The 23,475-nt window shown below is 68.1% G+C and overlaps 2 protein-coding genes across 23 annotated transcripts in view; one reads left to right on the top strand and one right to left on the bottom strand.

Moving 5' to 3' along the window:
- Positions 1-5,395, top strand: SLC48A1 (solute carrier family 48 member 1). 8 transcript variants are annotated; one of them, XM_070049746.2, is made up of 4 exons: positions 15-241; positions 2,450-2,518; positions 4,073-4,240; positions 4,536-5,395. In XM_070049746.2, exons 1-4 carry the CDS (start codon positions 106-108, stop codon positions 4,670-4,672), a joined length of 510 nt encoding a protein of 169 aa, XP_069905847.1. In that variant the 5' UTR covers positions 15-105; the 3' UTR covers positions 4,673-5,395. The 8 variants fall into 8 exon arrangements, with proteins under 8 accessions (XP_002712714.2, XP_089160210.1, XP_069905847.1 ...); XM_089304083.1 differs by lacking the exon at positions 15-241 and adding an exon at positions 288-778; XM_089304088.1 differs by lacking the exon at positions 15-241 and adding an exon at positions 1,375-1,495.
- HDAC7 (histone deacetylase 7) overlaps positions 5,363-23,475 on the bottom strand; it is a 24,666-nt gene continuing 6,553 nt past the window's right edge. For 5 of the 15 annotated variants that reach the window (XM_089304077.1, XM_051850418.3, XM_051850413.3 and 2 more), the window contains exons 2-27: positions 17,666-17,715; positions 16,925-17,104; positions 15,730-15,920; positions 15,563-15,635; positions 15,294-15,405; positions 14,904-15,019; positions 14,685-14,810; positions 14,362-14,453; positions 14,153-14,263; positions 13,890-14,070; positions 13,625-13,782; positions 13,354-13,527; positions 12,995-13,214; positions 12,335-12,468; positions 11,529-11,649; positions 11,394-11,443; positions 10,426-10,533; positions 9,895-9,950; positions 9,709-9,796; positions 9,006-9,125; positions 8,794-8,891; positions 7,730-7,848; positions 7,303-7,436; positions 7,140-7,224; positions 6,221-6,356; positions 5,363-6,138 (exon numbers count right to left, since the gene is read on the bottom strand). In XM_089304077.1, the coding sequence (XP_089160203.1) occupies positions 6,069-6,138; positions 6,221-6,356; positions 7,140-7,224; positions 7,303-7,436; positions 7,730-7,848; positions 8,794-8,891; positions 9,006-9,125; positions 9,709-9,796; positions 9,895-9,950; positions 10,426-10,533; positions 11,394-11,443; positions 11,529-11,649; positions 12,335-12,468; positions 12,995-13,214; positions 13,354-13,527; positions 13,625-13,782; positions 13,890-14,070; positions 14,153-14,263; positions 14,362-14,453; positions 14,685-14,810; positions 14,904-15,019; positions 15,294-15,405; positions 15,563-15,635; positions 15,730-15,920; positions 16,925-17,045 (2,994 nt within the window). In that variant the 5' untranslated portion in view covers positions 17,046-17,104; positions 17,666-17,715 and the 3' untranslated portion in view covers positions 5,363-6,068. Of the gene's footprint in view, positions 6,191-6,220; positions 6,357-7,139; positions 7,225-7,302; positions 7,437-7,729; positions 7,849-8,793; positions 8,892-9,005; positions 9,126-9,708; positions 9,797-9,894; positions 9,951-10,425; positions 10,534-10,767; positions 11,025-11,393; positions 11,444-11,528; positions 11,650-12,334; positions 12,469-12,994; positions 13,215-13,353; positions 13,528-13,624; positions 13,783-13,889; positions 14,071-14,152; positions 14,264-14,361; positions 14,454-14,684; positions 14,811-14,903; positions 15,020-15,293; positions 15,406-15,562; positions 15,636-15,729; positions 15,921-16,920; positions 17,105-17,665; positions 17,716-20,433; positions 20,458-23,475 lie in introns of those variants that run through there. The other 10 variants (XM_070049743.2, XM_070049744.2, XM_070049745.2 and 7 more) reach the window with 9 other exon arrangements.

Consider the following 23,475-nt stretch of genomic DNA (forward strand, 5'->3'; position numbering starts at 1 on the left):
GGGGCGGGGCTCCGCTGACGGGGCGGGGAGGGGCAGGGCCATCGGGCCCGGCAGGGCCTGCACCTGCGCCCGCAGCGCTCGCCTCCGCACGCCGCGCCGCAGCCCATGGCCCCTACGCGGCTGCAGCTGGGCCTCCGCGCCGCCTACGCCGGCGTCAGCTCGGTAGCCGGCTTCTCCATCTTCCTCGTCTGGACCGTGGTCTACAGACAGCCGGCGACCGCGGCCATGGGCGGGCTCGCAGGTACCCCGGGGCGCTGGGGACACGGGGCGGGCTCCGTCTGCGGTTCCGGGAGCGACGGGAGTGGGAAGGGTTGGGGGCTGCGGCCGAACACGCGCAATGGCAGCGCAGGCCCCGAGGGGCCAGGGTCTGGGCGTCCCCGGTGCCGTCCGGATCAGCTGCGCGCCCAGGGCGCCCTGCCCGCTGGCCTCCCGGGCGCGCCCCTCCGGACCCCTCTGCTTCCGCCGCGCTCACTTCAGCCTGCCCTCAGCGGGGCGCCCCTCCACGCTCAGGCCTGGGCGGCCCCCGCCCCTCCAGCGCCCCTTGCACCTAGTGCGGGGTGCTGGGGAAGGGAGAGGGCTGGGGGACCCTCGGGAGTCGTTCCGCCTGCCTGCCGGCGCAGACACAGCGCCAGCGGAGTCCGGCAGGGAGCCGAAGGGCTTAGGAGCCATCGCCGGCTGCGGCTCCGAGCGAGGCCTGTTGCTGTGCACCTTGGCGCTCGCGGTGGAGCTGCTCTGTGTGGCCTGCAGTGCCTGCGTCCCTACTCGGGAGCCCCTCCAGGTGGGTGTCATCAGTGAGCCGGCCTCACGGGTCCGGGGGCGGAGACGGAGTCAGTGAACAGCTTGCCCAGGGCTGCACGCTTGTGCAGGAGAAGTGTGGTGAGGGGATACTTTGACACCCGCTGACCCGATCCCCCCTCCCCAGAACCTTCAGCCCAAAGGGCCTGCAGTGGAAACCCTCATCTCCTCATGGCCCTCGCAGGTCGCAGCAGGAACTGGTGGGGGGGGTCCCCACCTTACAGGAGCCTGTACAGGCCCAGGCCAAGCAATTCCAAGAGAAACACGGGGTGCCCTGGGGCTGCTCACTCCCATGGAGCCTAGCTCCCTTCCCCTCCCCCTCTGCACCCTGTGCACCACCGGGGTCCTATAGGTGCTGGGACCTGTGAGAAGGGGGACAGTTAGGGGCCCACCCAGGGGAGGTTGGGGGGGGGGGCTGCCGGGCATGTGGGTGCCTCCTGGGCCTGTTTCCTCCGCTGCGTAAGTGGCGTGGGGAGAAGCCACCGAGAGCTTGGGTTCCCTCCAGGGCTGAGGTGTGGTCCCTCCCTGTGCCCGCCCTGCCTGGCCAGGCCCTGCCCTCTCTGGGTGCTGAGGCAGGCCGGCGGGGGAGCGTCCTTGCACAGAGCCTTTGAGGTGGCCCGGGAGAGCCAGACCACGCGGCGGCGGGCAGATGGGGTCTGCAGCCAGCCGGGCTTCCTCTTTGGGGACGAGGAGTCAGCAGGTTCGCCGGCTCGTGAGCGCTGCACGGACAGGCACTTCCCTAGGCAGAAGCTGCTGAGTCACCGGGAGCAGCTCTGGGGCTGTGTCAGGTCCGCCCTGGAGCCCTGCGGGCAGAGCCCTCCTGGCTGGGGACAGGGGGACGTGACTCCTGCCCAGGGTCTCCGTTGCTCTGAGAGCTGTCGGCAGGGAGCCCTGGGCCTCTCCTCCCACCGGAGGAGCTGGGCTGTACCTGACCCAGGCACCGTCCTGCTTCTCTGTGGTTTCCTTTGGGCTCCCCGCTGCACCTAACCCTTCCTCACCTCGGCCGGGCTCCCAGCTGGCTGGCCAAGGGCACAGTGGTCCAGACATCCCTGGGAGCCCTTGGCCAGCCGGCTGGGAGCCCAGAGCTCAGCAGGGCCCCTGAAGTGGGTGAGGGGGAGGCAGCACGAGGGCTGGCATGGACTGGTAGCCAGGGGGTCCTGGGCACCCATCTGCTTCACCCAGGTTGTGCAAACCGGGCTTCCTGGAGTCCCAGGGCATCTTACTCGGTGGGGGGACAGGGATGGGAGTTTGGGGCATGGCCGGTGGGCTGAGCTGGGGAGACCAGTTAGTGGAGGAGGGGGCGTAGGAAGGGGCTGGGCAGGGCTGAGGGTGGAGGGAGGCAAGTGAAGTAGCCCCAGACAGCCACCCTCAGCTCTGTTGGGGGTAAGCATGTTGCTGGGGATGGCATTTGGGGCATGGCCAGTGGGCTGAGCTGGCGTCCTCGGGGGCCCCATCTCAGCATTTCCTAACCCAGAAACTGCTGAGTCACAGAGGAGTACTCTGACCTCATTTGTCTCTGAGGCTGGCTCCCAGAATCTTCTGGGGGAAAGCTCCCCGACTCCAGCCCCTGTGGCAGGAGGAGACAGGGCGGGGAGGAGCTGGTGGGCCTGTCCCAGATGGCCCGGTGCCCGGTGGCACTCAGTCTCATCCCCAGGACCTTTGAGAACGAGCCGGGTACCCCCATCTTGGCACCGGGAGAGACTTCTGGGGACGGAGGCCACAGGTGCTCGCAGAAGCCTGGGCTGGTGTTTCCCTCGTGGTCAGCCATGAAAAGATGCCCGAGTGGCCCTCCCTGACCTGCGGGGTGGCAGGACCCACGTGCCAAGCCCCCAGCCCCAAGGCAGGTTGGGAAGCAGCCCTCTTGGTGCAGAGCCCTGGGCCCACCCCCTTGGTGGCATGGGAGCGCCATGCCCAGGTTCTCGTGGGACCATGTCCCTCAAAGGCTGCCTGGTGTCATGCTGAGCTCCATGGTGACTGCTTTCCCCGACTTCTTAAGACCGTGGGCCATTTCAGGCATGTTAAGAGACAGCCAATTTGACCAATGCCCTTACCTTGGCTGCCTGGCCTAAGAGAGCAGGGCAGCAGATGGTGTCGGGCGCCTGTCTCACTGGCCCTCGCCAGAGACCACGCTGGCTGCGTGCATCTCGGAGGCTGCTGGGCCTACAGCCTGTGTGGCCCATGCCCAGGGCCAGCCGGGAGCCTGCAGCTGCCCTGCCCCAGGCCCTTGGCAATGGAGTCCACATTTGTTCCAGCCTTAGGGCTGTGCCACCAGGCACTGCCTGGCACCGAGGACTGAATGGTACCGGCTGAGTGGCAGCAGTGCTGGGGGAGGTGCCCACCCAGGCCCAGAGGGCAGGCCCAGGGGAGGCTGGGGGGTACCCGGCCGCCCTTGGCTGCAAACCGGGAACAGCGCGAGGTCAAGAAGGCCAGGCACCTGCCCGGTGGCCCTGGGAGCCTCCCGCCCTGGAGGAGCCTGCTGTGCAGGTGGGGACCCTGAGACTAGGCGGGGGGCTGGGGGCAGGAAGTCCCCAGGAAGCAGGTGGGGCCACCGCGGCCCCCCACACTTTCCCTCTCAGGACCCCTTTGCGGGCTGGACAAGTCGGGAAACTCAGCAGATTCCGCTCGCTTGGCGTTCGTCAGCACCCACCGAACGAGAGGACAGCAGGACGCTGACAAGCTGGAGGGTGGCGGTGCAGAGTGCCGGTGTAGGGACGTCTTAGGGAAGTCCACACTGTCCAGAACAGGAGACGGTGGGGGCTGGTGTCTGCGTGGACCCCGTTAGGAAGTGATGAGTGCCTGTGGCCCTGTGTGCACACTGCAACCAGTGACCAAGGCGTGCCCTCTCAGCGGCCTCTCCCAGATATGCCCGGCCCGGTGGACCTGGAGGGCTGGGGGCTGGGTGGTCTCCCAGTGTCCTACAGGTGTGCTGGCACTGTGGGTGCTGGGCGCTCTGACCGTGTCTCAGGTATATGTGCACTGTGGGCCCTGGTGGCCTGACCGTTTCTCTGGTGTGCTGGCGCTGTGGGTGCCGGGTGGTCTGCGTCTCAGGTATACATGCATGGTGGACCCTAGGTGGTCTCTCAGGGGTGCTGGCACTGTGGGCCCTGGGTGGTCTGATGCACCTGTCCCGCAGGGGTGCTGGCACTGTGGGCCCTGTGTGGCTGACGCGCCTGTCCCGCAGGGGTGCTGGCACTGTGGGCCCTGTGTGGCTGACGCGCCTGTCCCGCAGGGGTGCTGGCACTGTGGGCCCTGTGTGGCTGACGCGCCTGTCCCGCAGGGGTGCTGGCGCTCTGGGTGCTGGTGACGCATATCATGTACAAGCAGGACTACTGGAGGACCTGGCTCAAGGGGCTTCGTGGCTTCTTCTTCGTGGGTGTCCTCTTCGCCACCGTCTCCGTGGCCGCCTTCTGCACCTTCCTCGCGCTGGCCATCACCCAACACCAGAGTGAGGGCCGTCCCCGGGGCCGGGGGGAGCAGGGCAGGTGGAGGTGACCCTGGGGCTCTGGGGCCTCTTTGCACCCCATGCTGGGTTCCCTGGGTTGCTGCCGAGAGCAGTGGTCAGGGAGGTAAGAAGCGTGCAGCTGGGAGCCGCGCCCCCTGGTGGCAGCGGCAGAAAGTAGCCTGGCAGAGGTCAGAGACGGCATGGCCCCCTGCCCAGCGCTGCGCGCCCCCTGCACCCCTGCAGGCTCAGCCGCCTCCGCCACACCCCGGCGTGGCTCTGACGGGTGCTCCCCCCGCAGGCCTCACTGACCCCGGCGGCTACTACCTGTCGTGTGTGTGGAGCTGCATCTCCTTCAAGTGGGCCTTCCTGCTGGGCCTGTATGCCCACCGCTACCGGGCAGACTTCGCCGACATCAGCATCCTCAGCGACTTCTGACCTGGATGGGGCCGGGGGGCACCCAGGACTCTGGCAGGAAACAGGTCTCAGGACGAGGGGCGTGGGGGCGGGGTCCTGCCTCGGGGCCACCGGTGACACTGGTGAGGAAGCATCCTTGGTGACAGGTGGGGTGGGGATCCTGTGGCCTGCTGCCCCGGCCGCCGCCCAGGGGCTGTCAGCAGCCCCCTCCCGTTGTAAGGGTCGCCGAGGGCCAGAGTGCCACTCGCCTCACACGTGTGCTCGCACCCGCCTGCCCGGGGGGCACGGGGGGCCGTGCTGCTGCCCCACACCTGCCCCCACACCATGCCCCTCACTGCCCCCCACTACGGGCCTGCCCCGCCCCAGCTCTGCCTTATCTGTGGTCACTGCGTCGGCCCTTTGGATTGACCCTGGTTTCTCGCGGGGTGGAGACCTTCGGGAAGGGGCTGTCACGGGGGTCCCGCCAGCCCCGCCCGGCGGCCCTGGGTGCCGCTGTCCACCTCGAGGCCCTGCCCAGCTGCCGCAGGCTCAGGAGCAGGCCTGGAAAGGCCGGGCAGGCCCAGAGCCGCGAAGGCAGGGCTCCCTCCCTCGGTGCGCCTCCTGTCCTCGCGGGCGGGGCAGCAGGGCCAGGTAGGTGGAGAACGGGCTCCTCCCGCAGAGCTGAGCCCAGCCCCGCACGCGGCTCGGAACTGCACGGTCCTCTCACAGGCGTTTTTAAAGCAAATAAAACATTTATTGTTCAGATTTTTTTTCCATTTTTCCTTTTTTTTTACAAAAACATGCACAGGGTATAGTGGGGGAGACACCACACACAGACTCACTGTCTTACGCTCGGCGCCTGTGCACGCACATACACACACACACACACACTCACACTCACACTCCTTCCTTCCTGGACCCAGGCCTAGACCCCGAAAGCCTTGAAGATGGCAGGGAGGCCCCCTCGCCCTCAGCCGAGCCAGCCCCGTGGGGCAGGAGCGGCAGCTGGCAGGGGAGGCCCCGGATCACAGGGTCCCTGGGCTGCGCTGTGCTCCTGTGGGAGATGAAGGTTTGGCACCATTGGGTCAGGAAGCAGAGCTCCCAGGGCACCTGTGGGCTCCACGGCGCGGAGATGGGAGGGCTCTCCCCCAGGGACGGGGCCCTCAGGCTACAGAGCCTACAGGGGCTCCCGGCCGAGGCCAAGTTCACATTTGTGCGTGGGGCGTGGGGCTGTGTGCAGTCTGGGGCCTGCAGGGTGAGAACAGTGGTTATGGGTGGGCCCCAGCCCGTCCTCCGTCCCATCCTGAGGCGTGCTGGGGTCTGCTCTGCCCCCTCCTGGCCCAGGCCCTGCAGGGACCTGGGAGCAGAGGCTGGGAGAGGTCCCGGTCCCAAGGGCAGGGCAGGGCAGGGCAGGGCAGGCAGCAGAGCCGTTGGCGCCTCAGAGGTTCATGGGTTCTTCCTCTTCCGTCAGCTGCTCAGTAGGCCTGTGCAGGGGAGGGGAGGCGAGGCTGCAAGCCAGGGGCTACCACGCAGGGCTCGGGTCCTCAGGCTGGGAAGATCCTGGGGACGCAGGGCCAGGGTCTGTGTTACCTGTCTTCGGCCAGGATGCCCACAGAGAGGGATGCCAGTGCTGTCACAGCCTCCACTTCTGCGTCGGTCCCCGGGCCCCTGGGCACCCAGGAGCCAGGGCAGGCGGCCAGGCGCTGCATGCAGCCCCAGTACTTGCCTGGGATAGGAAGCGTATCAGGGGCTGGGGAGCAGGGGCCTGGGCCGGAGGAGTGGCAAGCATGTCCTCGGCTTGGGGTCAGCACTCCACCAGCCTCTATCCCCACCCCTACCCCCGCCCTGACCAGGGTGGCTGTGTTGGTGCCTCAGGGCCTTGCCTCTCCCTCACCACTTGGGCTGAAAGGCCACTGCTGGCCCCACAGAGGCAGGGCTCCTGAGTGCACAGGGTCTGCCTCCTGCAGCCTGGAGGGCCAGCCTCACCCCAGCCACTCTGCGTCCCCTGGGACCAGGGGACACTCATCTTGCCCACCACCGTGGACATCAACAGGAACAGTGCAAGGCCGGGCCAGCAGAGGGTCCAGTAAGAGTCATCAGCTGCTGAACCCGGATGGGGTACCCACTCCATTTCTGCACTCCTAGCACAGACCCTGGGTCTCTGCATCCGCTGCTCAGGACCTGGAGGTGCTGAGCTGAATTTGAATTTTAAGGCGCTTTCCAAACGGAGAGGTCACTCAACGACAGGCGGAGGCCTGGCCCCTCGCAGCCAGGGCTGAGCGGTGGGAGCTGGGCCTTGTAGCCAACAGGCCTGAGTGTAGCTATAGGCTGGCCCTGGCCCAGGACTGGTGAGAGCTGGGACAGCTTGCTCTCTGCCCCACAGAGGCCACCGCAGGCTCCATCTGGAGGGCTCGGAGGACACCCACGTGTGAGGGCCCTTGCAGAGTGACTCTGGGGCATAGCAGGCTCCCCCGGGTGTGGGCTCAGCAGGTGCCCTGGCCCCACTCACTGTGCACACGGATCACAGCCTCCAGGGAGCGGATGGCGTTGAGGTTGGGCTTCTGCGTCCAGCCCTCTTCTGCAAGCGGGTCCACCTGCATAGAGCAGCCCTTTAGCCGCCCTGCCCACCCCGTCCCTTCTGGGGACCTGGAGCGTGGATGGGGGCCGCCCACCTTGTTGCCCAGCAGGGCGGCCACGCAGGCCTCCGAGGCGTCACAGATGGCTGTGAGGTCATGGCCACCCTCCAGGGCCAGCACCACGGCGCCTCCTGCCAGGCTCATCAGCTGCTGCGTCATGCACCCGAAACCTGGGGAGGGAGAGGCAGGCAGGCAGGGTGGCGGGTGTGGCCGTTCTCTGCCTGTGCGGGCACCTGCAGACTCCCAGAGCTCCACCCAAGGCTCAGGGCACTGGGGGGCCGGAGCGAGGCCACACCATGTCCTCCCTGCTCTCCGGGGGCGGCCTCTGTTCTGAGAACCACCTCCCCTCTTCCCCTGGACCCCACACCCTGGGGCCGGAGCAGGAGCCACGGCAGGGCCAGCAGCACGCTCCAGCCCGCAAGCCCACCTGCTCCCAGCACCTAACCTTGGCCGGGCCCCTTACATTTGGCAGAGACTCGGTAGCCACCCAGGGGGGCAGGGTGGCCCTCGGCCGCATCAAACCCTGCCGACACCAGCACCAGGTCTGGAGAGAACTCCCGGGCGACGGGCATCACGACCGTCCTGTGAAGGTGAGGGGGGGGCCGGTGCACAGGGCTGCAGGCGTCCTGCTCCCAGCACCCCTGCTCCTCGCAGCTTCGGCGTGCCCTGTGCCCCCACTCAGCACCCACATCCCTGGCACACCCAGGGACTCGGCCACCCAGGGCAGTTAATGAGCAAGGGGGCAGAGAGGAGCCAAGCAGAGGGAGCCAGAGGAAACAGGAGGGCATATGCAGGGTGTGTGCCCAGTGTGCTCATGTGCAGGGGTGTGTGTGCGTGGTGTGGTGTGTTCCTGTGCAGGCGTGTGCATGCAGTGTGTTCATGTGCATGGTGTGTCCATGAGGGCATGTGCATGGCATGTGTGTATGGTGTATGCATGACATGGTCGTGTGTGGTGTGCTTGTGGTGTACGTGGTTTGCGTGTGCATGGCGTGTGTGTATGTGGTGTGTGCACAGCTGGGGAGGCCTGGGCAGGGCACTGGGTAGGGCAGCCTCACGCCAGCCGAGCTGGGCCCCTGGCACTGGGCCTCAGGGACTTCAAATGCTCTGAACCCTCGCTGGTAGTGACCTGAGAGCTGGCTGGTGCCCAGTCCCTTGGAGGTTCTGGTCAGCCTGTGCCCACAGGCTCCCCTGTGCCCACCAGCCCCAGCCCAAACCCGGGGCTCCTGCAGAGGACGCCCAGGGGAGTGTCTGGAGACGCGCTCCCCGGTCCTCCTCCCCAATGGCCTTTGCTGAGTCAGCCCAGGACCTGGCTGCCCCGTCCAGGCGGCAGTCGCTCACCACGCCCTGCCCACGGCCACGTGCACCCACACAGGCTCAGCGAAGTGACCTCGCAACGTGCCCCGGACCTCACTCTTGTCTCCCTGCAGGGCTGCCTGTGTCTGTGACGGGGTGGGGGGGCAGGCCGAGTGATGCTCGCTCCCCACCCGCCAGTCCACTGGGGAAAGCGGAGGCCCCGAGAGCGCTCACCTGAAGGCAGCCAGGTACTCGGGGTCCCCCATAGGGGGGTCCAGGCCTCCAGCCCAGGCCACGTTCACGTTGAAGCCCTCTCCGCTGCCAGCGCCCACCTGGAACACAGGACCCGGGTGAGGGAGGAAGGACTGCGACGCTCTGCACGCCGGGAGGGACGCGGCGGCGGCGGCGGCGGCGGCGGCGTGGCAGGGCCGGCCCTCGTGCGGTACCTCGTCCACGGCCCCGCTGCCCGGGAAGAAGTTGCCGCCGTCGTGGCGGTGCAGAGAGATGTAGAGCACGCTGGGGTCCTGGTAGAAGGTCTGCTGCGTGCCATTGCCGTGGTGCACGTCCTGCGCGGGAGGCCAGGGGTGAGGCAGCTGGCGGCAGCCGGCCGCCAGGCCCCTCTCTCCACACGCAGCCCCCCGCCCCCGTGCGCATGCAGGGGCAGAGAAACATCTCTGCAGTGTGAGCAGGCAGCCATGGACGCGCGCTGGGAGAGAACTGTCTGGATCTCGAGGTGTGCGCCGCAGTAAACACGTCTCACGTCTCCGCTCCGCTCCGCGCACGGCTGCGGGCCCCCCAGCCCGTCCGAGTGACGCACATTCTGTGCCCGCCCCCTCTGTGCAGACGATGGAGCAGTGACCACACGCAGCCCTGGGCGGGGCCAGGCCACCAGGAGAGCACGTGTGGGGTGGACGTGGCAGGAGCGGCACCCAGTCCCGCACGAGGTGCTGAGGTGGCCCCGCGAGCAGGCACCAGGGCAGCCGCGGTCCAGGGTCTCTCGGCCCCCGACGCAGAGATCCAAGTATCATCGTCGCCCAGACTTCCCACACGGGGAAACCGAGGCCTGGGGCCCTGGTGCAGAACAAGACAGCAGGCCACACCCCCAAGCCAGGCGTGGGCTCCTCCCTCTGGGCTGGGAGCCCCACTCACCCAGTCCACGATGAGGACCTTGCTCGCCTTGCCCTGCTGCTGCAGCTGCCGGCACGCGATGGCCACGGAATTGAAGAAGCAGAAGCCCCTGGTGGGGGGTGGGAGAGAGGTCTCATCGCCTATTCCCTCCCAGGACCCCCCTCTGGAAGCTCTCACCCCCCCCCCGCCTCCACCCTCAGGCCTCACATGGCCGTGGAGTGGTCCGCATGGTGTCCTGGGGGCCGCACCACAGCAAAACCATTCTGGAAAAAGAGGGAGCCTCGTGTGGGGACACCAGCTCCTCCTGGCACCACGGAGACCCTGCCTGCGTGTCCTGGCTGTCACCGCTCTGCAGCTGGCACCCGCCGGGACCTCCAGGACGCCGCTGTGGTTGTGGTGGGACTCCAGCCACACTGTCCCTGGCTCACCAGGGAGAGTGAGCACAAAGGCCCCTGGCCCCTGGGCGTGGCCTCGGGATGAGCTCCCATGGGGCGAGCAGCCCAGAGCAGTTCCGCGCTGGGCAGAAGCAGGCACGTGGCAGGCAGTGCCATGGCATCCTGGGCGATAGGACCCTGATCCCCTGGATGCCGAGGGGGCCAGGGTCATAGCTCCAGGGTGCCTGGAGAGCCCAGACCTCACCCTGGCCCTGAGCCCGCTGTGTCCCTGGCACCCCAGAGGCAGCATCCAGGATGGTGAGGGCTGGGGCCTGGGTCTCCTCCTGTACCCCAAGCCACCTACCTTCAGCTCCCGGGAAGCCACCTTGAAGGCCAGGTCAGTGACGCTGCCCGCGGCCCAGCGGGCCGCATTAGAGGAGTGCAGCTCATTCCAGATGGTGTCAGTGTCCACCTGCGGGGCCAGAGCCGGGGCCCGCATCATGCTGGGCTTCCTTCGGGGGCCAGGGTCCGGGACCCCAGGGGCAGGGAGCCGGGCAGACAGTGCTGCCTCCCCAGGGCCCCACCGCCCAAAGGCATGGCCTCCTGTGCCCCCAGCCCCAGCAGGGCCCCTTCCCAGCTGTCCGCCCAGCGTCAGTGGCAGCATCACACCAGCCTCCCCGAGGAGGGGAGAGGGGCGTGGCGTTACCTGGGCGGGACTTGGGGTTTGGGCCGGGCGGGGGGGTTTTAGGCCCCAGCTGACTCTGCTCAGGCCCTGCCGACGGTCGGAGCCGGAGGGGCCATCTGCACCACTGTCTTCCACTCGGGGCCCCTAGCCCAGGCCAGGAGGCCCCCAAACCCAGTCCCTGGGCCTCAAGGCTAGGGAGGGGCCGGGGGCATGGTGGGGAGATGGGGAGGGCGAGGCCGACCGAGAGAGGCCAGGAAGGCAGAGACAGTCGCAAGAGGCTGGAGGAAGAGAGACAGAGGGAGAGGGGGAGGGAGACAGAAGCACAACAGTTGGGAACCAGAAAGTGCGGGCAGGGGTGGGGGGTGAGCAGGACGCTCGGTGGCACCCGCTCCAGAGGGCTCCACCTCACAGGCCAGGCCGGGGCACCCCGGGGGCGAGGGGGAGGGGGCAAAGCCACCAGGGCCGAGACCTGGGGCGAGGGGGGCGTCTGCAGCACCCTCTGGGCACACCGCGGCCACGCCGGGCAGCCCACCGACCTGGGATCTTGTCTGGGCTCCTGGAGCCCCGTGAGGGGCACCTCCCAAACCCCTTTCTCGGGCGGGAAGGGAGCCGGGGCGGGTCAGAGGACACACGCTGGGCACACTTACCCCGACCCCGCCGCATGGCAGCATCACGAACATGCGCTGCTCCAGGAGCTCTGGGGGAGGGGCACTGTGGTGAGGAGGGGGCAGCGAGGGGGTCGGCGGGCAGGGGTGGCCGGGCGGGGGCGGCCAGGGCCCTACCTGCCAGCTTCCCGTTGTCCAGCTTCAGACGGCTCAGCGGGTTGGTGCCGTACAGCAGCACGTGCCGCTCCGAGTGCACCGACTGCAGCTCCTCCAGGGAGGCCTTGCGGCCCCGCAGACACTGCGGAAGGGCAGGCGCTGAGCCGGCTCCCCGCACCCCTGCCGCCAGTCCCAGGCCCACCCGCCTCACCTCAGACACTGCGGAAGGGCAGGCGCTGAGCCGGCTCCCCGCACCCCTGCCACCGGCCCCAGGCCCACCCACCTCACCTCAGACACTGCGGAAGGGCAGGCGCTGAGCCGGCTCCCCGCACCCCTGCCGCCGGCCCCAGGCCCACCCGCCTCACCTCAGACACTGCGGAAGGGCAGGCGCTGAGCCGGCTCCCCGCACCCCTGTCACCGGCCCCAGGCCCACCCGCCTCACCTCAGACACTGCGGAAGGGCAGGCGCTGAGCCCTGCTCCCCCACCCCTGCCGCCGGCCCCAGGCCCACCCGCCTCACCTCAGACACTGCGGAAGGGCAGGCGCTGAGCCGGCTCCCCGCACCCCTGTCACCGGCCCCAGGCCCACCCACCTCACCTCAGACACTGCGGAAGGGCAGGCGCTGAGCCCTGCTCCCCCACCCCTGCCGCCGGCCCCAGGCCCACCCGCCTCACCTCAGACACTGTGGAAGGGCAGGTGCTGAGCCTGCTCCCCCCACCCCTGCCGCCGGCCCCAGGCCCACCCGCCTCACCTGAGACACTGCGGAAGGGCAGGCGCAGAGCCCCGCTCCCCCACCCCTGCTGCCAGCCCCAGGCCCACCCGCCTCACCTCACACTGGCTCCGCAGCCCTCGCTCCTGCAGCCGGGACCAGATGCTCTGGATGCGGCCGGCGTGCTCGGGGTGCCGGCTGCTGTCCCCACAGGGACACTGGTGCTTCAGCATCACGGAGTCGTAGACCAGCCCTGCCGGGAGCACCCGCTGCAGCTGGCACGGCCGCAGCCCTGCCTGCCCAGCGCCCGGGGCGCAGGAGCCCCTAGGACGTCCCACACCTGGGGCTCAGAGCCACAGGACTTCTGGCCCAGGTCAGCTGGAGAGGAGGGCCCTGTGAGCACAGCCCAGAGGGGCCGGGGAACCCCCAAAACCCCGGCCACAGCCAAGGAGGCCACCGCAGGGTCTCCATCTGAGACCGGTGCCAGCAAGAAGCGTGTGCAGTGCGGGGCCAACAGGGCCTCCCAAGCACCTCCTCCACAGTTCTGGCACGTGGACGTGGGCCCAAGTGTGGCAGAATTCAGGAGGCAGCTGTTTGTGCCATCTTTTGCCTTCCTGCGTTTTTCAAAATCCCTGGCACACTGCGGCCCGGCAGCGCCACGCTTTCCCACTGGGCTGCTCACGCTGGCCCGAGGCGCCACCCCCGCCCTCTGGTCCCCCCTACGAGCCAGCAAAGTCCCGCTGCACCCCCAGGAGTGCACCCGAGCCCCTCCCTCTCACCTGTGGTGAAGGGCACAGTCCGGGCAGGGGGCTCTGAGCTAGACAGCAGGCGGGCCTGGCTGGCGGGCTCCGGGGTTGGCAGCGAGGCAGGCGCCGCTGGTGAGGACTGAGCTCTGGACAACGGCCGGTGCCCGCCCTGGGCCCGAGGAAGCAGCACACAGTCCCCCGTGCCTCCCCGGGGCGGTGGTCCAGGCAGGTGCTTCTGTTCCCAGAGCAGCACCTGAGGGAAGGGGACTCAGCACCTGTGGCACCTGCTACTGTAGGATGTGGCCTGCGGGGCTGGCAGACGGCCCTGTGTGGGGGCGCTGTGCACACTGGTGCCCTCCCCCCCATTCCAAGCTGGTCAGACATGACCCTACCTGCGGGGGGCGTGCAGGTGCGACAGGGCCTCTGGCCTCCGGCTGCCCGTGGCTCGGCTCCCTGTGTTCAAGGCCATTATCCACGCCCTGCCGCACCCCACCGCTGTCTGGCCCGGGGCCCTCAGCGGAGGGCATCTGCCGGAGCCGGGGCTTCTCGCTGGGCTTGGCCGGCCTCTGGGAGGGAAGAATGGGGTGAGCAGCTGGTGTGGGGAGGCCCTCTTCTGCCCCCAGACCAGGTAGGCACACCCTCCACATCACCTGCTGCGCTCACCTCGGCCAGCGGCAGGTGAGGCCTGAGCTGCTCCAGGTGTGGCTGCAGGGGCTCTGAGCGGGTCCAGCTCAGTGGCCAGTGGAGGCCTGACCCGGAGAGCCGCTCGGGGGTCAGCAAGGACTGAGCAAACTGGAAGGGCAGGGGCCCGAGGCCGGGCACTGGAAAGAACAGGGTGGGGCATAAGGGGCAAGCGTGGGGCAGGGAGGAAGCCGGGATAATGGGGTGCGGGAAGCAGGGCCCTCCCCAGGGTGGGCAGGGGACTCACCTGTCAGCAGGGGGCCACGAGACGCTGAGGGGTCCAGGAGGAGAACCGGCTGCAGGCCAGAGGACAGGGTGCTCCCAGCCTCAGGCTCCAGGCCCTGGGGCAGGTAGAGGGGAACGTGGGGGCTCCCCAGGACAGGCCCCCGAGGGCCCAGAGCCGGATGGGCTCTGCGGTCACTGTCGGCCTGGGGGAGAGCAGAGGTCCTGGGGGAGCTGGCAGACAGCAGGGGGGTCTTGGGGGGTTGAGGTGGGGGGGCCGCCACTCACCCTGGCAGGGGCCGGCAGCCCCAGTGTGATGGCGGGCAGCAGGGACACGGTCGGCAAGGCAAACGGCGCCAGAGAGGCCTCCTGCAGCCGCAGGCGCTGGCCCAGGAGTGCCTGCCACGGGGAGCAGGATAAGAGCCCTGGCACTGCTCCCCAGGGGGACAGCACGGCCCCAGAACTGTCCTCCGGGGAAGGGGCCACGCGGGCCTTACCTCGGAGCCCAGGACAGGGCTGGGGCCGTGCTCGCTGTCGTTGGGGGAGCTACAGCCGGACGCAGGCGTGCTGCTGCTGCTGGGGGAAGAGTCTGGGGGTCAGGGAGAAAGGGCGGCGCGGTCAGAGGCCGGTGTGGGCACGCCGGGGAGCCGTCCGACCCCGGCAGGCAGCCTCTGCAGCCAGGACTTGCCCCACAGAGGGGATGAGGGTGCCCCACTGGCCCACAGCATCTCAGCAGATGTCACTCAGCCCGACGCACACCCCCGCCCATGGGAGTGGCAGGGAGCAAGGACAAGGCCAGCCCCAGCCCGGCGGCCCTCACCTCCCAGGGTCTCGGCCGGCCTCCGCCGCAGGCTGGGGGGGGCGCTCTCCTTCCTGAGCAGGGGGTTCTTCCTGCGCTCCAGGGACTTCTTGGGCTTGTAGCGCAGCTTCAGGTTGGGCTCAGAGACTGCGGGGTGGGTGGGGGCACACAGCTGCTCAGCGCCCCCGGCCCAGCTCCCCGGCCTCTGCCCCCACAGGCCCTGTGGTCTGCCCAGCTCACCTGTCTTGCGCAGGGGGAAGTGCTCGGGGGTGTCACTGGGCAGGCCGGGAACAGGGGGCAGAAAGCGCCCGAGCGGGCAGCGGGCGGCTCCGTCAGTCTCCAAGGGCTCCAGCGTCCTGCGGAGAGCAGCACAGCTGTGTCGGAGGCGGAGGCGCAGCCCCTGGCTCTGCACAGCAAGCTCCGGAGCAGGGCCCCAGCAGGGCTGGGCCGCGCAGCACGGGCAGAGGCCAGCGCGGGCCCCTGGGGATGCTGTCTGTCCCCTGCAGCAGACGCAGAGAAGGGGCTCCACGTGCAGAAGCAAGCTGGGGGCGGGGTAAGGGGCCACCGTGGAGGAGAAGGGGACGGCACGGCCGGGAGCGCCAGGAGCCGAGGCCGGCGGGACGCGGTCACCTGTAGGCGGTGCTGGGGCCGTTGGGGTGGGCCGTCCTCTCCAGCGCCGCCTGCTGCTTCTTCAGGATCACTTCTGCCAACTTCTGCTTCACCACACTGCTGGCCACGGCACCTGCAGGCCCGAGGGCCACGAGAGGGCTGGGCTGGGCGACAGGCGGCCACGCTGCCACTGCCCAGGCCAGAGCCGAGCCCCAGGCCCCCAGCCCCCAGCCCCAGCCCAGGCAGAGCCGGGAGCTCCCGCAGGCCCTCACGGCCGTGTCCGTCCTTACTGCGCCGGCTCTTGTCTTTGTTGAGAAGCTGCCGCAGCTCCTGCTCCTGCCGCAGCCCCTGTGACGCCGGCACCTGCGCATCCACGGAGAGCGGTGGGCGGGGCTGGCAGCTCGGGAGGGACAGGGGAGGGGACGGGAGGGGTGCGGTGGGGGGGCTCCATCTTTACCCTCATGGGCTCTGCCTCGCGCTGCTGCTGCAGGCCCGGGAGGAAGAGGTGGTGGCCCAGGCGCTGGGGGGGCGGCTGCAGGGCCAGCAGTGTAGGCTCCGGCGGGGGCTCCACGGGGGGCCGCTGGCCCACCCGCAGGTCCATGGGCTGCCGCTGAGGACCGGGCGTGTCCGTGCAGGGCGTGGGGCAGCCTGGGGACAGGGAAGGGGGGCCCTCAGGTGGGCCTGCGGGGCCCTCCAGGGCCTGCTCCGCTGGGTCTCCCCGGGGACCCACAAGGCAGGTGCTGTCCCCAAGGGCAGTCGCAAGCCAGAGCCGGCGGTATCTGAATCGAGACCCGAGCTACCCCCCTGCCCTGGGACTGCAGAATGTGCCAGGTAGCCAGGCAGGCCAGCGGCCCCACTCTGCTGCAGCGCACTCCCCTGCCCATCTATCCCGGGTCTCGGGAGGAAGGTGACAGCCCCGGCCACCCATAGGGCTGCAGAGCCCTGTTCCCAGCACAGGTCTCCTGGTCCCCTCGCCCAGGGGCTTGCCTGTGGGCACTTCCCACAGCAGCTCAGGGCTGGGCTCAGCTCCTGCCAAGGTACAGAGACTACTCATAAGCACCAGCAGGCCAGGTCCAGGCCAGCCCAGCAGCGACACTGCGGTCAGGGGCAGGCTGGACGCAGGACAGCACTAGTGGGCAGCCTTCAGAGAGGCTTTCCTCAGGGTCCCAACACCAGGCGCCCCCTAGCTGGGACAGCCAGACCAGCTGGCCAGGGCCAGCAGCGAGGAGTGCAGGCACACAGCTCCGGGCCAGCCCACCTTCCCAGTCTCATTCTGCTAACCCAGATGCAACACCAAGGTCACCCAACAAGGGGTAGAGTGGGCATGGCTCCCAACCTGCCCAGGCCACACCCTGCTCTTGTGTCTTCTAGGGAGAGGAAGAGGGGAACCGCGAGAGCCACAGCAGAGGGCCTGAGCTGGGAGGGGCCCTGCGGGGTCCTGTGGCTGAGCCAGGGTCTCAGAGACCAGCACGCTCCTGCCCAGGAAAGACCCCCATCAGGCTGTGCTGTCCTGGCTTTCTGGGGTGATGCCCAGTGCTGCACAAGAGGCCAGGTGCAGCAGGGACCCCCGACACGCGCGGCCCCAGGCTCAGGCTCCTCTCCCTGGCCACCGCTGCCTTTCCCCTCTCACTCGTCACCTGACCCGCACCTGCCTGTAGGCCTCTGGCCAGCCCCGACGGGGGCAGAGGACACCTGCCTTCCATGCTCTCTGCCGCGTGGGGTCGCCGCACGCCAGGCTGGGATCTTGCACTGAGCAGGCCCCCGGGGGGACATGGACTGCAGTGAAGGCAAGGCGGGCCTTGTCCAGTGGAGACCTAGCCCCCTGGCATGTCCTGGGCCAGCAGGGAGGGAGTAGGGAGAAGAGGGAGCACCACGTCACCAGGAGGAGTCGTTCCTTCCCACAGGGGCTGCCCCTGGAAGACTGCAGCTGTGGACAAACCGCACACCTGCTGCCCAGGGCTGGGGCGGACAGGGTCTGCGTACCATCCCCGGCGTCCTTTTCCTTCCTGCTTCCTGCCCCGCCAGGACAAGAGGACCCTGTCTGCCTTTCTCTGCTGGGCACTGGGCCGCCCCACCCAGCCTCCCAGCTCTGTGGCTTGTTAACAGCTCCCCCACTTCTCCAACCCACAGCTACTCCCACTCTCCTGGCTCCCACATATACCCAGCTCCCTCCTTCCCCTGCCCCCCCCACCCCCCATCCCTGGCTCCCCGATCCCTCCCCAACTCCTCCCTTCCCCCAGCTCCTCTCCTCCCCTGGGCTCCCTCCTTCCTCTGGCTCCCCAACCCCTGCTTCTCTGACTCCTGGCTCCTCCCCTCCCCCAACTTCTTGCCACTGCACCCCTACACCCCTCCTCTTCATCTCCCACCTCGGGCTCCCTCAGACTGCCTCTTACCTGTGCTGGGGGGCACTGGAGTAGCGGGCCCTGGCTCACTTGGCTCCCATCTGCAGAGAGAAGACAGAGTGAGAGGCAGGGACGGGGTGGGGGTGCAAAGCCTGCATCCCTTGTGGGCCCCACCACTTGGAGAGGGCTCCCCTTCCTTTCTTCAAATCTCATTGGCTGTGAGGGACCCCTGGGCCCTCCCCGTCCTGATCCACCTGCAGAATCAGGCTCACACATCAGCGGCCCCAGTGTGGTCAGATACCGTCACCCTTGGGGGCCAAGCCAGGCCCCCACAGCCTGCAGGAAAGAGGCAGGGCCTGAGGGAGAGGCCAGGAGGGAGAGGGGCTGGGCAGGGCCTGGTGGTCAGGGCAGAGCTGCTGGGAGCCAGAATGCACAGTACAGGCCGAGGACCCTCCTAGGCTGCCACCCACAATCCTCTCCCCTGCACCAGAGACCACGAGCCCCCCCCCCCACCCCGTGAGATGCAACACTTGCTTTTCATGACCACAAGCCCCTCCCCGCACCCCCAGAGGCAATCTTCCTCTGCGAGAGACCACCCAGCTCCCCCTGCACCCCTGAGACGCAACCTTTCTCTGTGCAGCAGCCCCTCCCAGACCCCTGACCCAGAAGTCACCGCAGGGACACAGCGGTGGCTGCACTGTGGATCTGAGCCACAGAAGCCAGGGAGACCCCTGTGGGCAGTGCTAGACACGGAGACGCTGACCACCTGCAGACACCACTGCTCCTCTTCTACTCTGCCCACCTGAGGCCCACCGACAGCACCCACCTTTACCTCACACCCTTCTGGACATGAGATCGACACAGTCTCTCCTGGCTACCCCCAAGATGTAGTACCAAGGTGTCTTGGGGTCGGTGAGCCCCAAGAACACTGTGCCAGAGGTAGGCAGCCACCTGGATGGGCACCCTCACCGGGGAGAAGCACCCTCACTGGGGACAGGTACCCACCTGGGACAGGGACCCACCTGGGACAGGCACCCTCACTGGGACGGGCACCCTCACCTGGGACAGGCACCCACATGGGACAGGCACCCTCACTGGGACGGGCACCCTCACCTGGGACAGGGACCCACCTGGGACAGGCACCCTCACCTGGGACAGGCACCCACATGGGTTCCCCCAGAAACTCCTCTTTGTCCTGCAGGGTCTGCTCACCCAGCACAGGTTGCTGGACTGGACTCCTGGGTACGTCCCAAGGGGCCACGCCAGGCGTCAGTCCCCTGCCCAGGCTGGCCAGCAGCACTGACACAGAGAACAGGCCCAGGTTCTCCACGCCTCGCCCCTGGCGGCCACTGGTGCTGGACACTGTGCACTGCACAGAAGGGGTAATGGCTCTGAACTGTGTGGAGCTCCTTGCCAGGCCCCAGAGGGAGGACTGGTGGGGAGGATCTGTGCCGTACCCGTCGGAAAGCTGCAGGCTTCCACAGCCACTCCTGGCAGGGTTACACTCCTGCACCCGCCCTGGCTCCCTGCCGAGGGCCAGCGCGTTCTACGGAGCCTGGGGCAGGTGTCGGTGTGTCCCGTGCAGGTGACAGCACCCGCCGGCCCTGCACCCACTCCCCTCCCCAGCTGGTGAAGGCAGCTGCCCGAGGAGGAAACGGATCGAGGAGCCTTTGCACTCTGCAGGCTGGGGAGCAGTCCCATTTCTGCCATTTTTCCAAACAGCTACAGCATAGCAAGAAGCAGTTTACCTGGCCCCGGGTACCTGGCCCCGCCCGGCCTGCTCCACAACCAGACCCCCCAGAAATTCTGCCCAGGGGTCTGCCCCACCCTTGGCACTTGCGCCACCGTCACAGACGCCACAGATCTGCCAGAGCTCTGGGCTGGACAGGCTCCCCAAGGCTCCCCGTGCAGCCCTCCCCCTGCGCCCGGCATCCCCCTCCCTTCCGAGAGCCTGAACAGAAGCAGACGGAGGGCCTGGGTCCTTCATGGCAAGTCCCAGCCCCAGACCCGTCCCAGCCCCTGCACGGGGCCAGCAGGAAACTCAAGAATAAACCAAGAACGTGGGGGGTGGCAGACGAGGCTGGGAGAGGGCAGAGGGCTGGTGAGGGGCTCTTCCTCCAGGTGTCTGGTCACACACTCTGCTGAGGGGGCTTCAGAGGGAAGGTGCGGGCAGGAGCTGGTCACAGCCACCCAGCAGGCTGGCACCAGCCCAGGCAGGCCGGGCCAGGCCAGTGGGGACAAGACCAAGAGGCTGACAGCAAGCACAGGCAGACAGGACCTCCGTGGACAGCCAGAGCAGGGGCTGAAGGGACAGGGAAACCAATGAAACTGGCTCTCCCTCCCAAGGAGTTTCGAATACGGCCCGCATCTCGAAGGGAAAGTTAAGAGCTACACAGGTGCAGACATGACAAGAACTCCAAGAGCCCACAGAGCACAAAGCACAGGGCCCTCTCCCGCCTGGGCTCCCGGCTCCAGCCCTTTCAACCGCTCCCCGTGCACCTCCCAGGGGTTCTCTCACCGCTCAGCAGCCTGCACGGAGCCCCGCGGGCGGGGCTGCCCAGAGGAGGGCTGGGGTTGGCAGGACAGAGACCAGCAGGGCAGCGGTGAGGAGTCCCGGGAGCAGCTGAGGAGCACGGCGGGCCCCCCACTCTGCAGCACGCGCCTCTGTGCCTGCTCCCCACTCTACTCCCCTCAGCTGCGCCCGCACTTCTCTCCCCCGCCGCGCCCACCTCTGGGTTCCTCCCTTCTTCCATGTGAACACGTGTGGGCTCACACTTCCCGTGTGCGTTGCTCCAAGCTTCTCACACTTGCCAACTCACCTAACGCTGGTCATCAGCCTCTGAGCCAGCTCCTGTTTTCAAGCCCCCACGCAGGTGAGCGCACTGAGGTCCAGCGACCCTAGCTCGTCCAGGCTCACTGGAGAGGGGCTGAGCTGGGCTCTGTGCACAGCCACAGCCCACCTGTGCCCACCAAACATGGGCCCCACGAGGGCTCCGGCAAACACGGGGAACTCAGCCAGCCCCACGGAGGCCCTGCTGTGGCCGAGGGGCACCTGGGAGATCTGCCCCAAGCACCACTGAACGCAACGGCCCAGGTCACAGTGCCCACGCCGTGCACGGGCACGGGGCGGCCGCTTCAGGAGAGACCACGTCCGCCTGGCTCCGGGCACAAGCGCCCCCCGCCCCAGTCCACCCGCCGTGCACCGCCCGTCTGGCACAGGCAGAGGTCAGTGGTCAGGTGAGCAGCCGGCCATCTAACCAGGGCATCCACAGCGCCCAGAGCACTGAGGCAGAGGGCGGCTGTGCGCCCCAGAGCAGGAGGCCGTGGGCACGCCCCTGTCCCCGCCACCGCTGGGCAGCTATTTTTAGCTCCTGACACCTGGGTATTCTGCAGCCGCAGGACGTCCGGTTTGGAGTCTCTTTCTGGGAATCCCACACGCGGCTGCTGTAAACAGCTCCACGGAGTGGGGGCCGAGCCTGAGCTGCGCCTGCCTTCTGCTGAGATGAATCAAACAGGAAGCAGATGTAACCATGGCAGCGGCAGCTCGTGCTGGGCGGGGGGGGGGGGGGGAGGCCGTTCCCCGGCTCCCCAGAGCCGTGGGGGGCCGCCCTCATGGAAGGGGACATGGCTGGGGCCTGAGGCCATCGGCTCCCGGGCCTGCACTACCTGCCCAAGGATGCAGAGGGCACAGCTGGTTCTCGGTGGCACCCACAGAGCCCACGTCCACGCACCGGCTTCCTGCCCCCTCAGGCTGATGGGGCCCTGGGGTTCCTCAGGCCCTGGCAGCTCTGGGAGAGCCAAGTCCACATCTGTCCCCCAGCGTCTCCAATCCCTACCACAGGAAGTTCACCACGATGTCTCACTACCACCCTCTTTCCTGCCACATGAAAACATTCCAAGCAGGCAAGATTTGTGGCCCCAGTGGCAGCGTGGGGCGAGTCTGAGGTATGCCAGGCTCTGCCTGGGACGCCCTGCCCCCTCGAGCCAGCAACCCCTCTCTGCAGCCGGGCACAGCACCTGCCACCCAGGGCTGCCTCTGCAGGCTCCTCTCCCCTCGAGAGCCTCACAAGTCCGCCGGTTCCTCGTTGGGCCCTCGTCTGCTGGGCCTTGGCTCCCCACGCACCCAACTCCCACCAGTCCAAGCTTCCTCCTCGCAGCTGTGGGGTAAGCCAGGGATGTGCCACCCCCAAGGCTGCTCAGCCAGGCCGAGACAACGCTCACGAGGCCATGCTGTTAAGAGAGGAGTCAGCAACGGCACTGACCCAGGCTGCGCCGCACTGCCGGCTGCCACGGCCCGGGGACCGGCAGAGTTCACAGCAGCCGGCGACAGGCAGGGCAGGCGACATGGCAAGGTCACAGCCACGGAGTGGCCAGGACTCCAGAACCGAAGTTCACACTCAGCCTCCGAGTCTGGCCCTGCTCCTGCTTCCGCCAGCAGCTCCACAGGCAGGCTGGGCCCCGTCCAGAGATGGCCCGAAGCAGTGCCCACCTGGTCCCCAGCAGGCGGCCCCTACCTTCACTTCCTTTTTCTTCTTGCGTTCTCCCTCTTTTCAGATGTGCGTTCCAGCACACCACCGCTTCCTGTGAGCTGCCTCCAGCACAGTGCGACAGAACACACGGCCCTCCCTGGCTGTGCGTGAATGACACAGGCGAGAAGCCCTGTGCAGCCCGAGCAGGGGCAAGGCTGCAGGACACCAGACCTGCAGGACAGCGGCGGGGAGCGAGGCGGAGGCCACGCGAATGCTGGCACTCACTCGGGACAGAGACCCAGAGGATCTGCCCAACTGGTGTCACAGAGGGCAGCAGAACTCCGCAGCGCAGGGTCTCCAGGTGTTCTGACTCCCATCTGCACCCGGCAGGGGTCTCCCCAGCTTGGACACTAGGACAGCGCTAGGCGGGCGCTGGGTGAGACAGGAACCTGCAGGTGTGCAGGGGCCTCCATGGCGAGAGCAAGCGACCCTGTGGTGAGGGCGGACATGCTGCTCTCTGACCACCTGCAGCAGCCCACACACGACAGTCACAACCCGAGAGGCGGCAGAGAACCAGGCCACGCGACCCTCCAGCCACGTCCACCCACCCAGCACCCTGTGTCCCCTGGGTCCAGCTGAGGGCCTTGGACGGGCTAGACACCCAGCAGGACTGGCTCAGCAAATGCCTGTCCACTGTGTATGGAGACGCCATGCTGGCAGTGCCCACCTCCCGCCCCTCCCCGGCTGGCGAGGGTCCCCTTGCCCGGCCTCCCTGGGAAGCGAGGGTGTGGAGGAGCAGGCGCCCACCCGCCGCGCCGGGCTCTCGTGGGTGCAGGAATCTGGAGCAGGGAATGCGGCCTGTTTTCTTTCTGAGAACTGGGGCCGGGCCCAGCGTCTGCTCTCCGTGTCCTCAGCATTCCCTACTCCTGTCTCAGAACTACAATCGGCAACACCGACCGCAGGGACGGGCCCAGCGTGCACTCACTCCCGCCAGGCTGGGAGCTGGCCTGGCCGACGTCATCTCCTCCAGTCTTCCCCACGTGGCGGCTGGGGACACTGAGGCACAGAGGGCAGTGTGCCTGCCCCCGGCCCCTCAGCCTCTGCAGGACAGACAGGGGCCTGCCAAGGCCTCAGGGCTGGGGGAGGCTCCTGACATTCTGCAGTGGGCACAGCTTTAGCGGCCCCAGGGTCTGAGCAGAGGCCTCCCCACAGCCTGGGCGAGGGCTACAGAACAGTGGGCGCCCCTGTGACGGTTCACGGCCAGCAAACCCCGCTCACTGGCCCGGCAGGGCACGTGCCCCTCCACTCACCCCTCCCCCGTCACACGCCCCTGGACTGCTTGCTCCATGGGGCGGGGTGGGTGTGGGGTGCTGCCCTGGGTGACTCAGGGGA

Source organism: Oryctolagus cuniculus, chromosome 9 (genome assembly GCF_051225735.1).
Source record: "Oryctolagus cuniculus isolate XC-2025 breed Fujian yellow rabbit chromosome 9, ASM5122573v1, whole genome shotgun sequence".
Taxonomy (NCBI): domain Eukaryota; kingdom Metazoa; phylum Chordata; class Mammalia; order Lagomorpha; family Leporidae; genus Oryctolagus; species Oryctolagus cuniculus.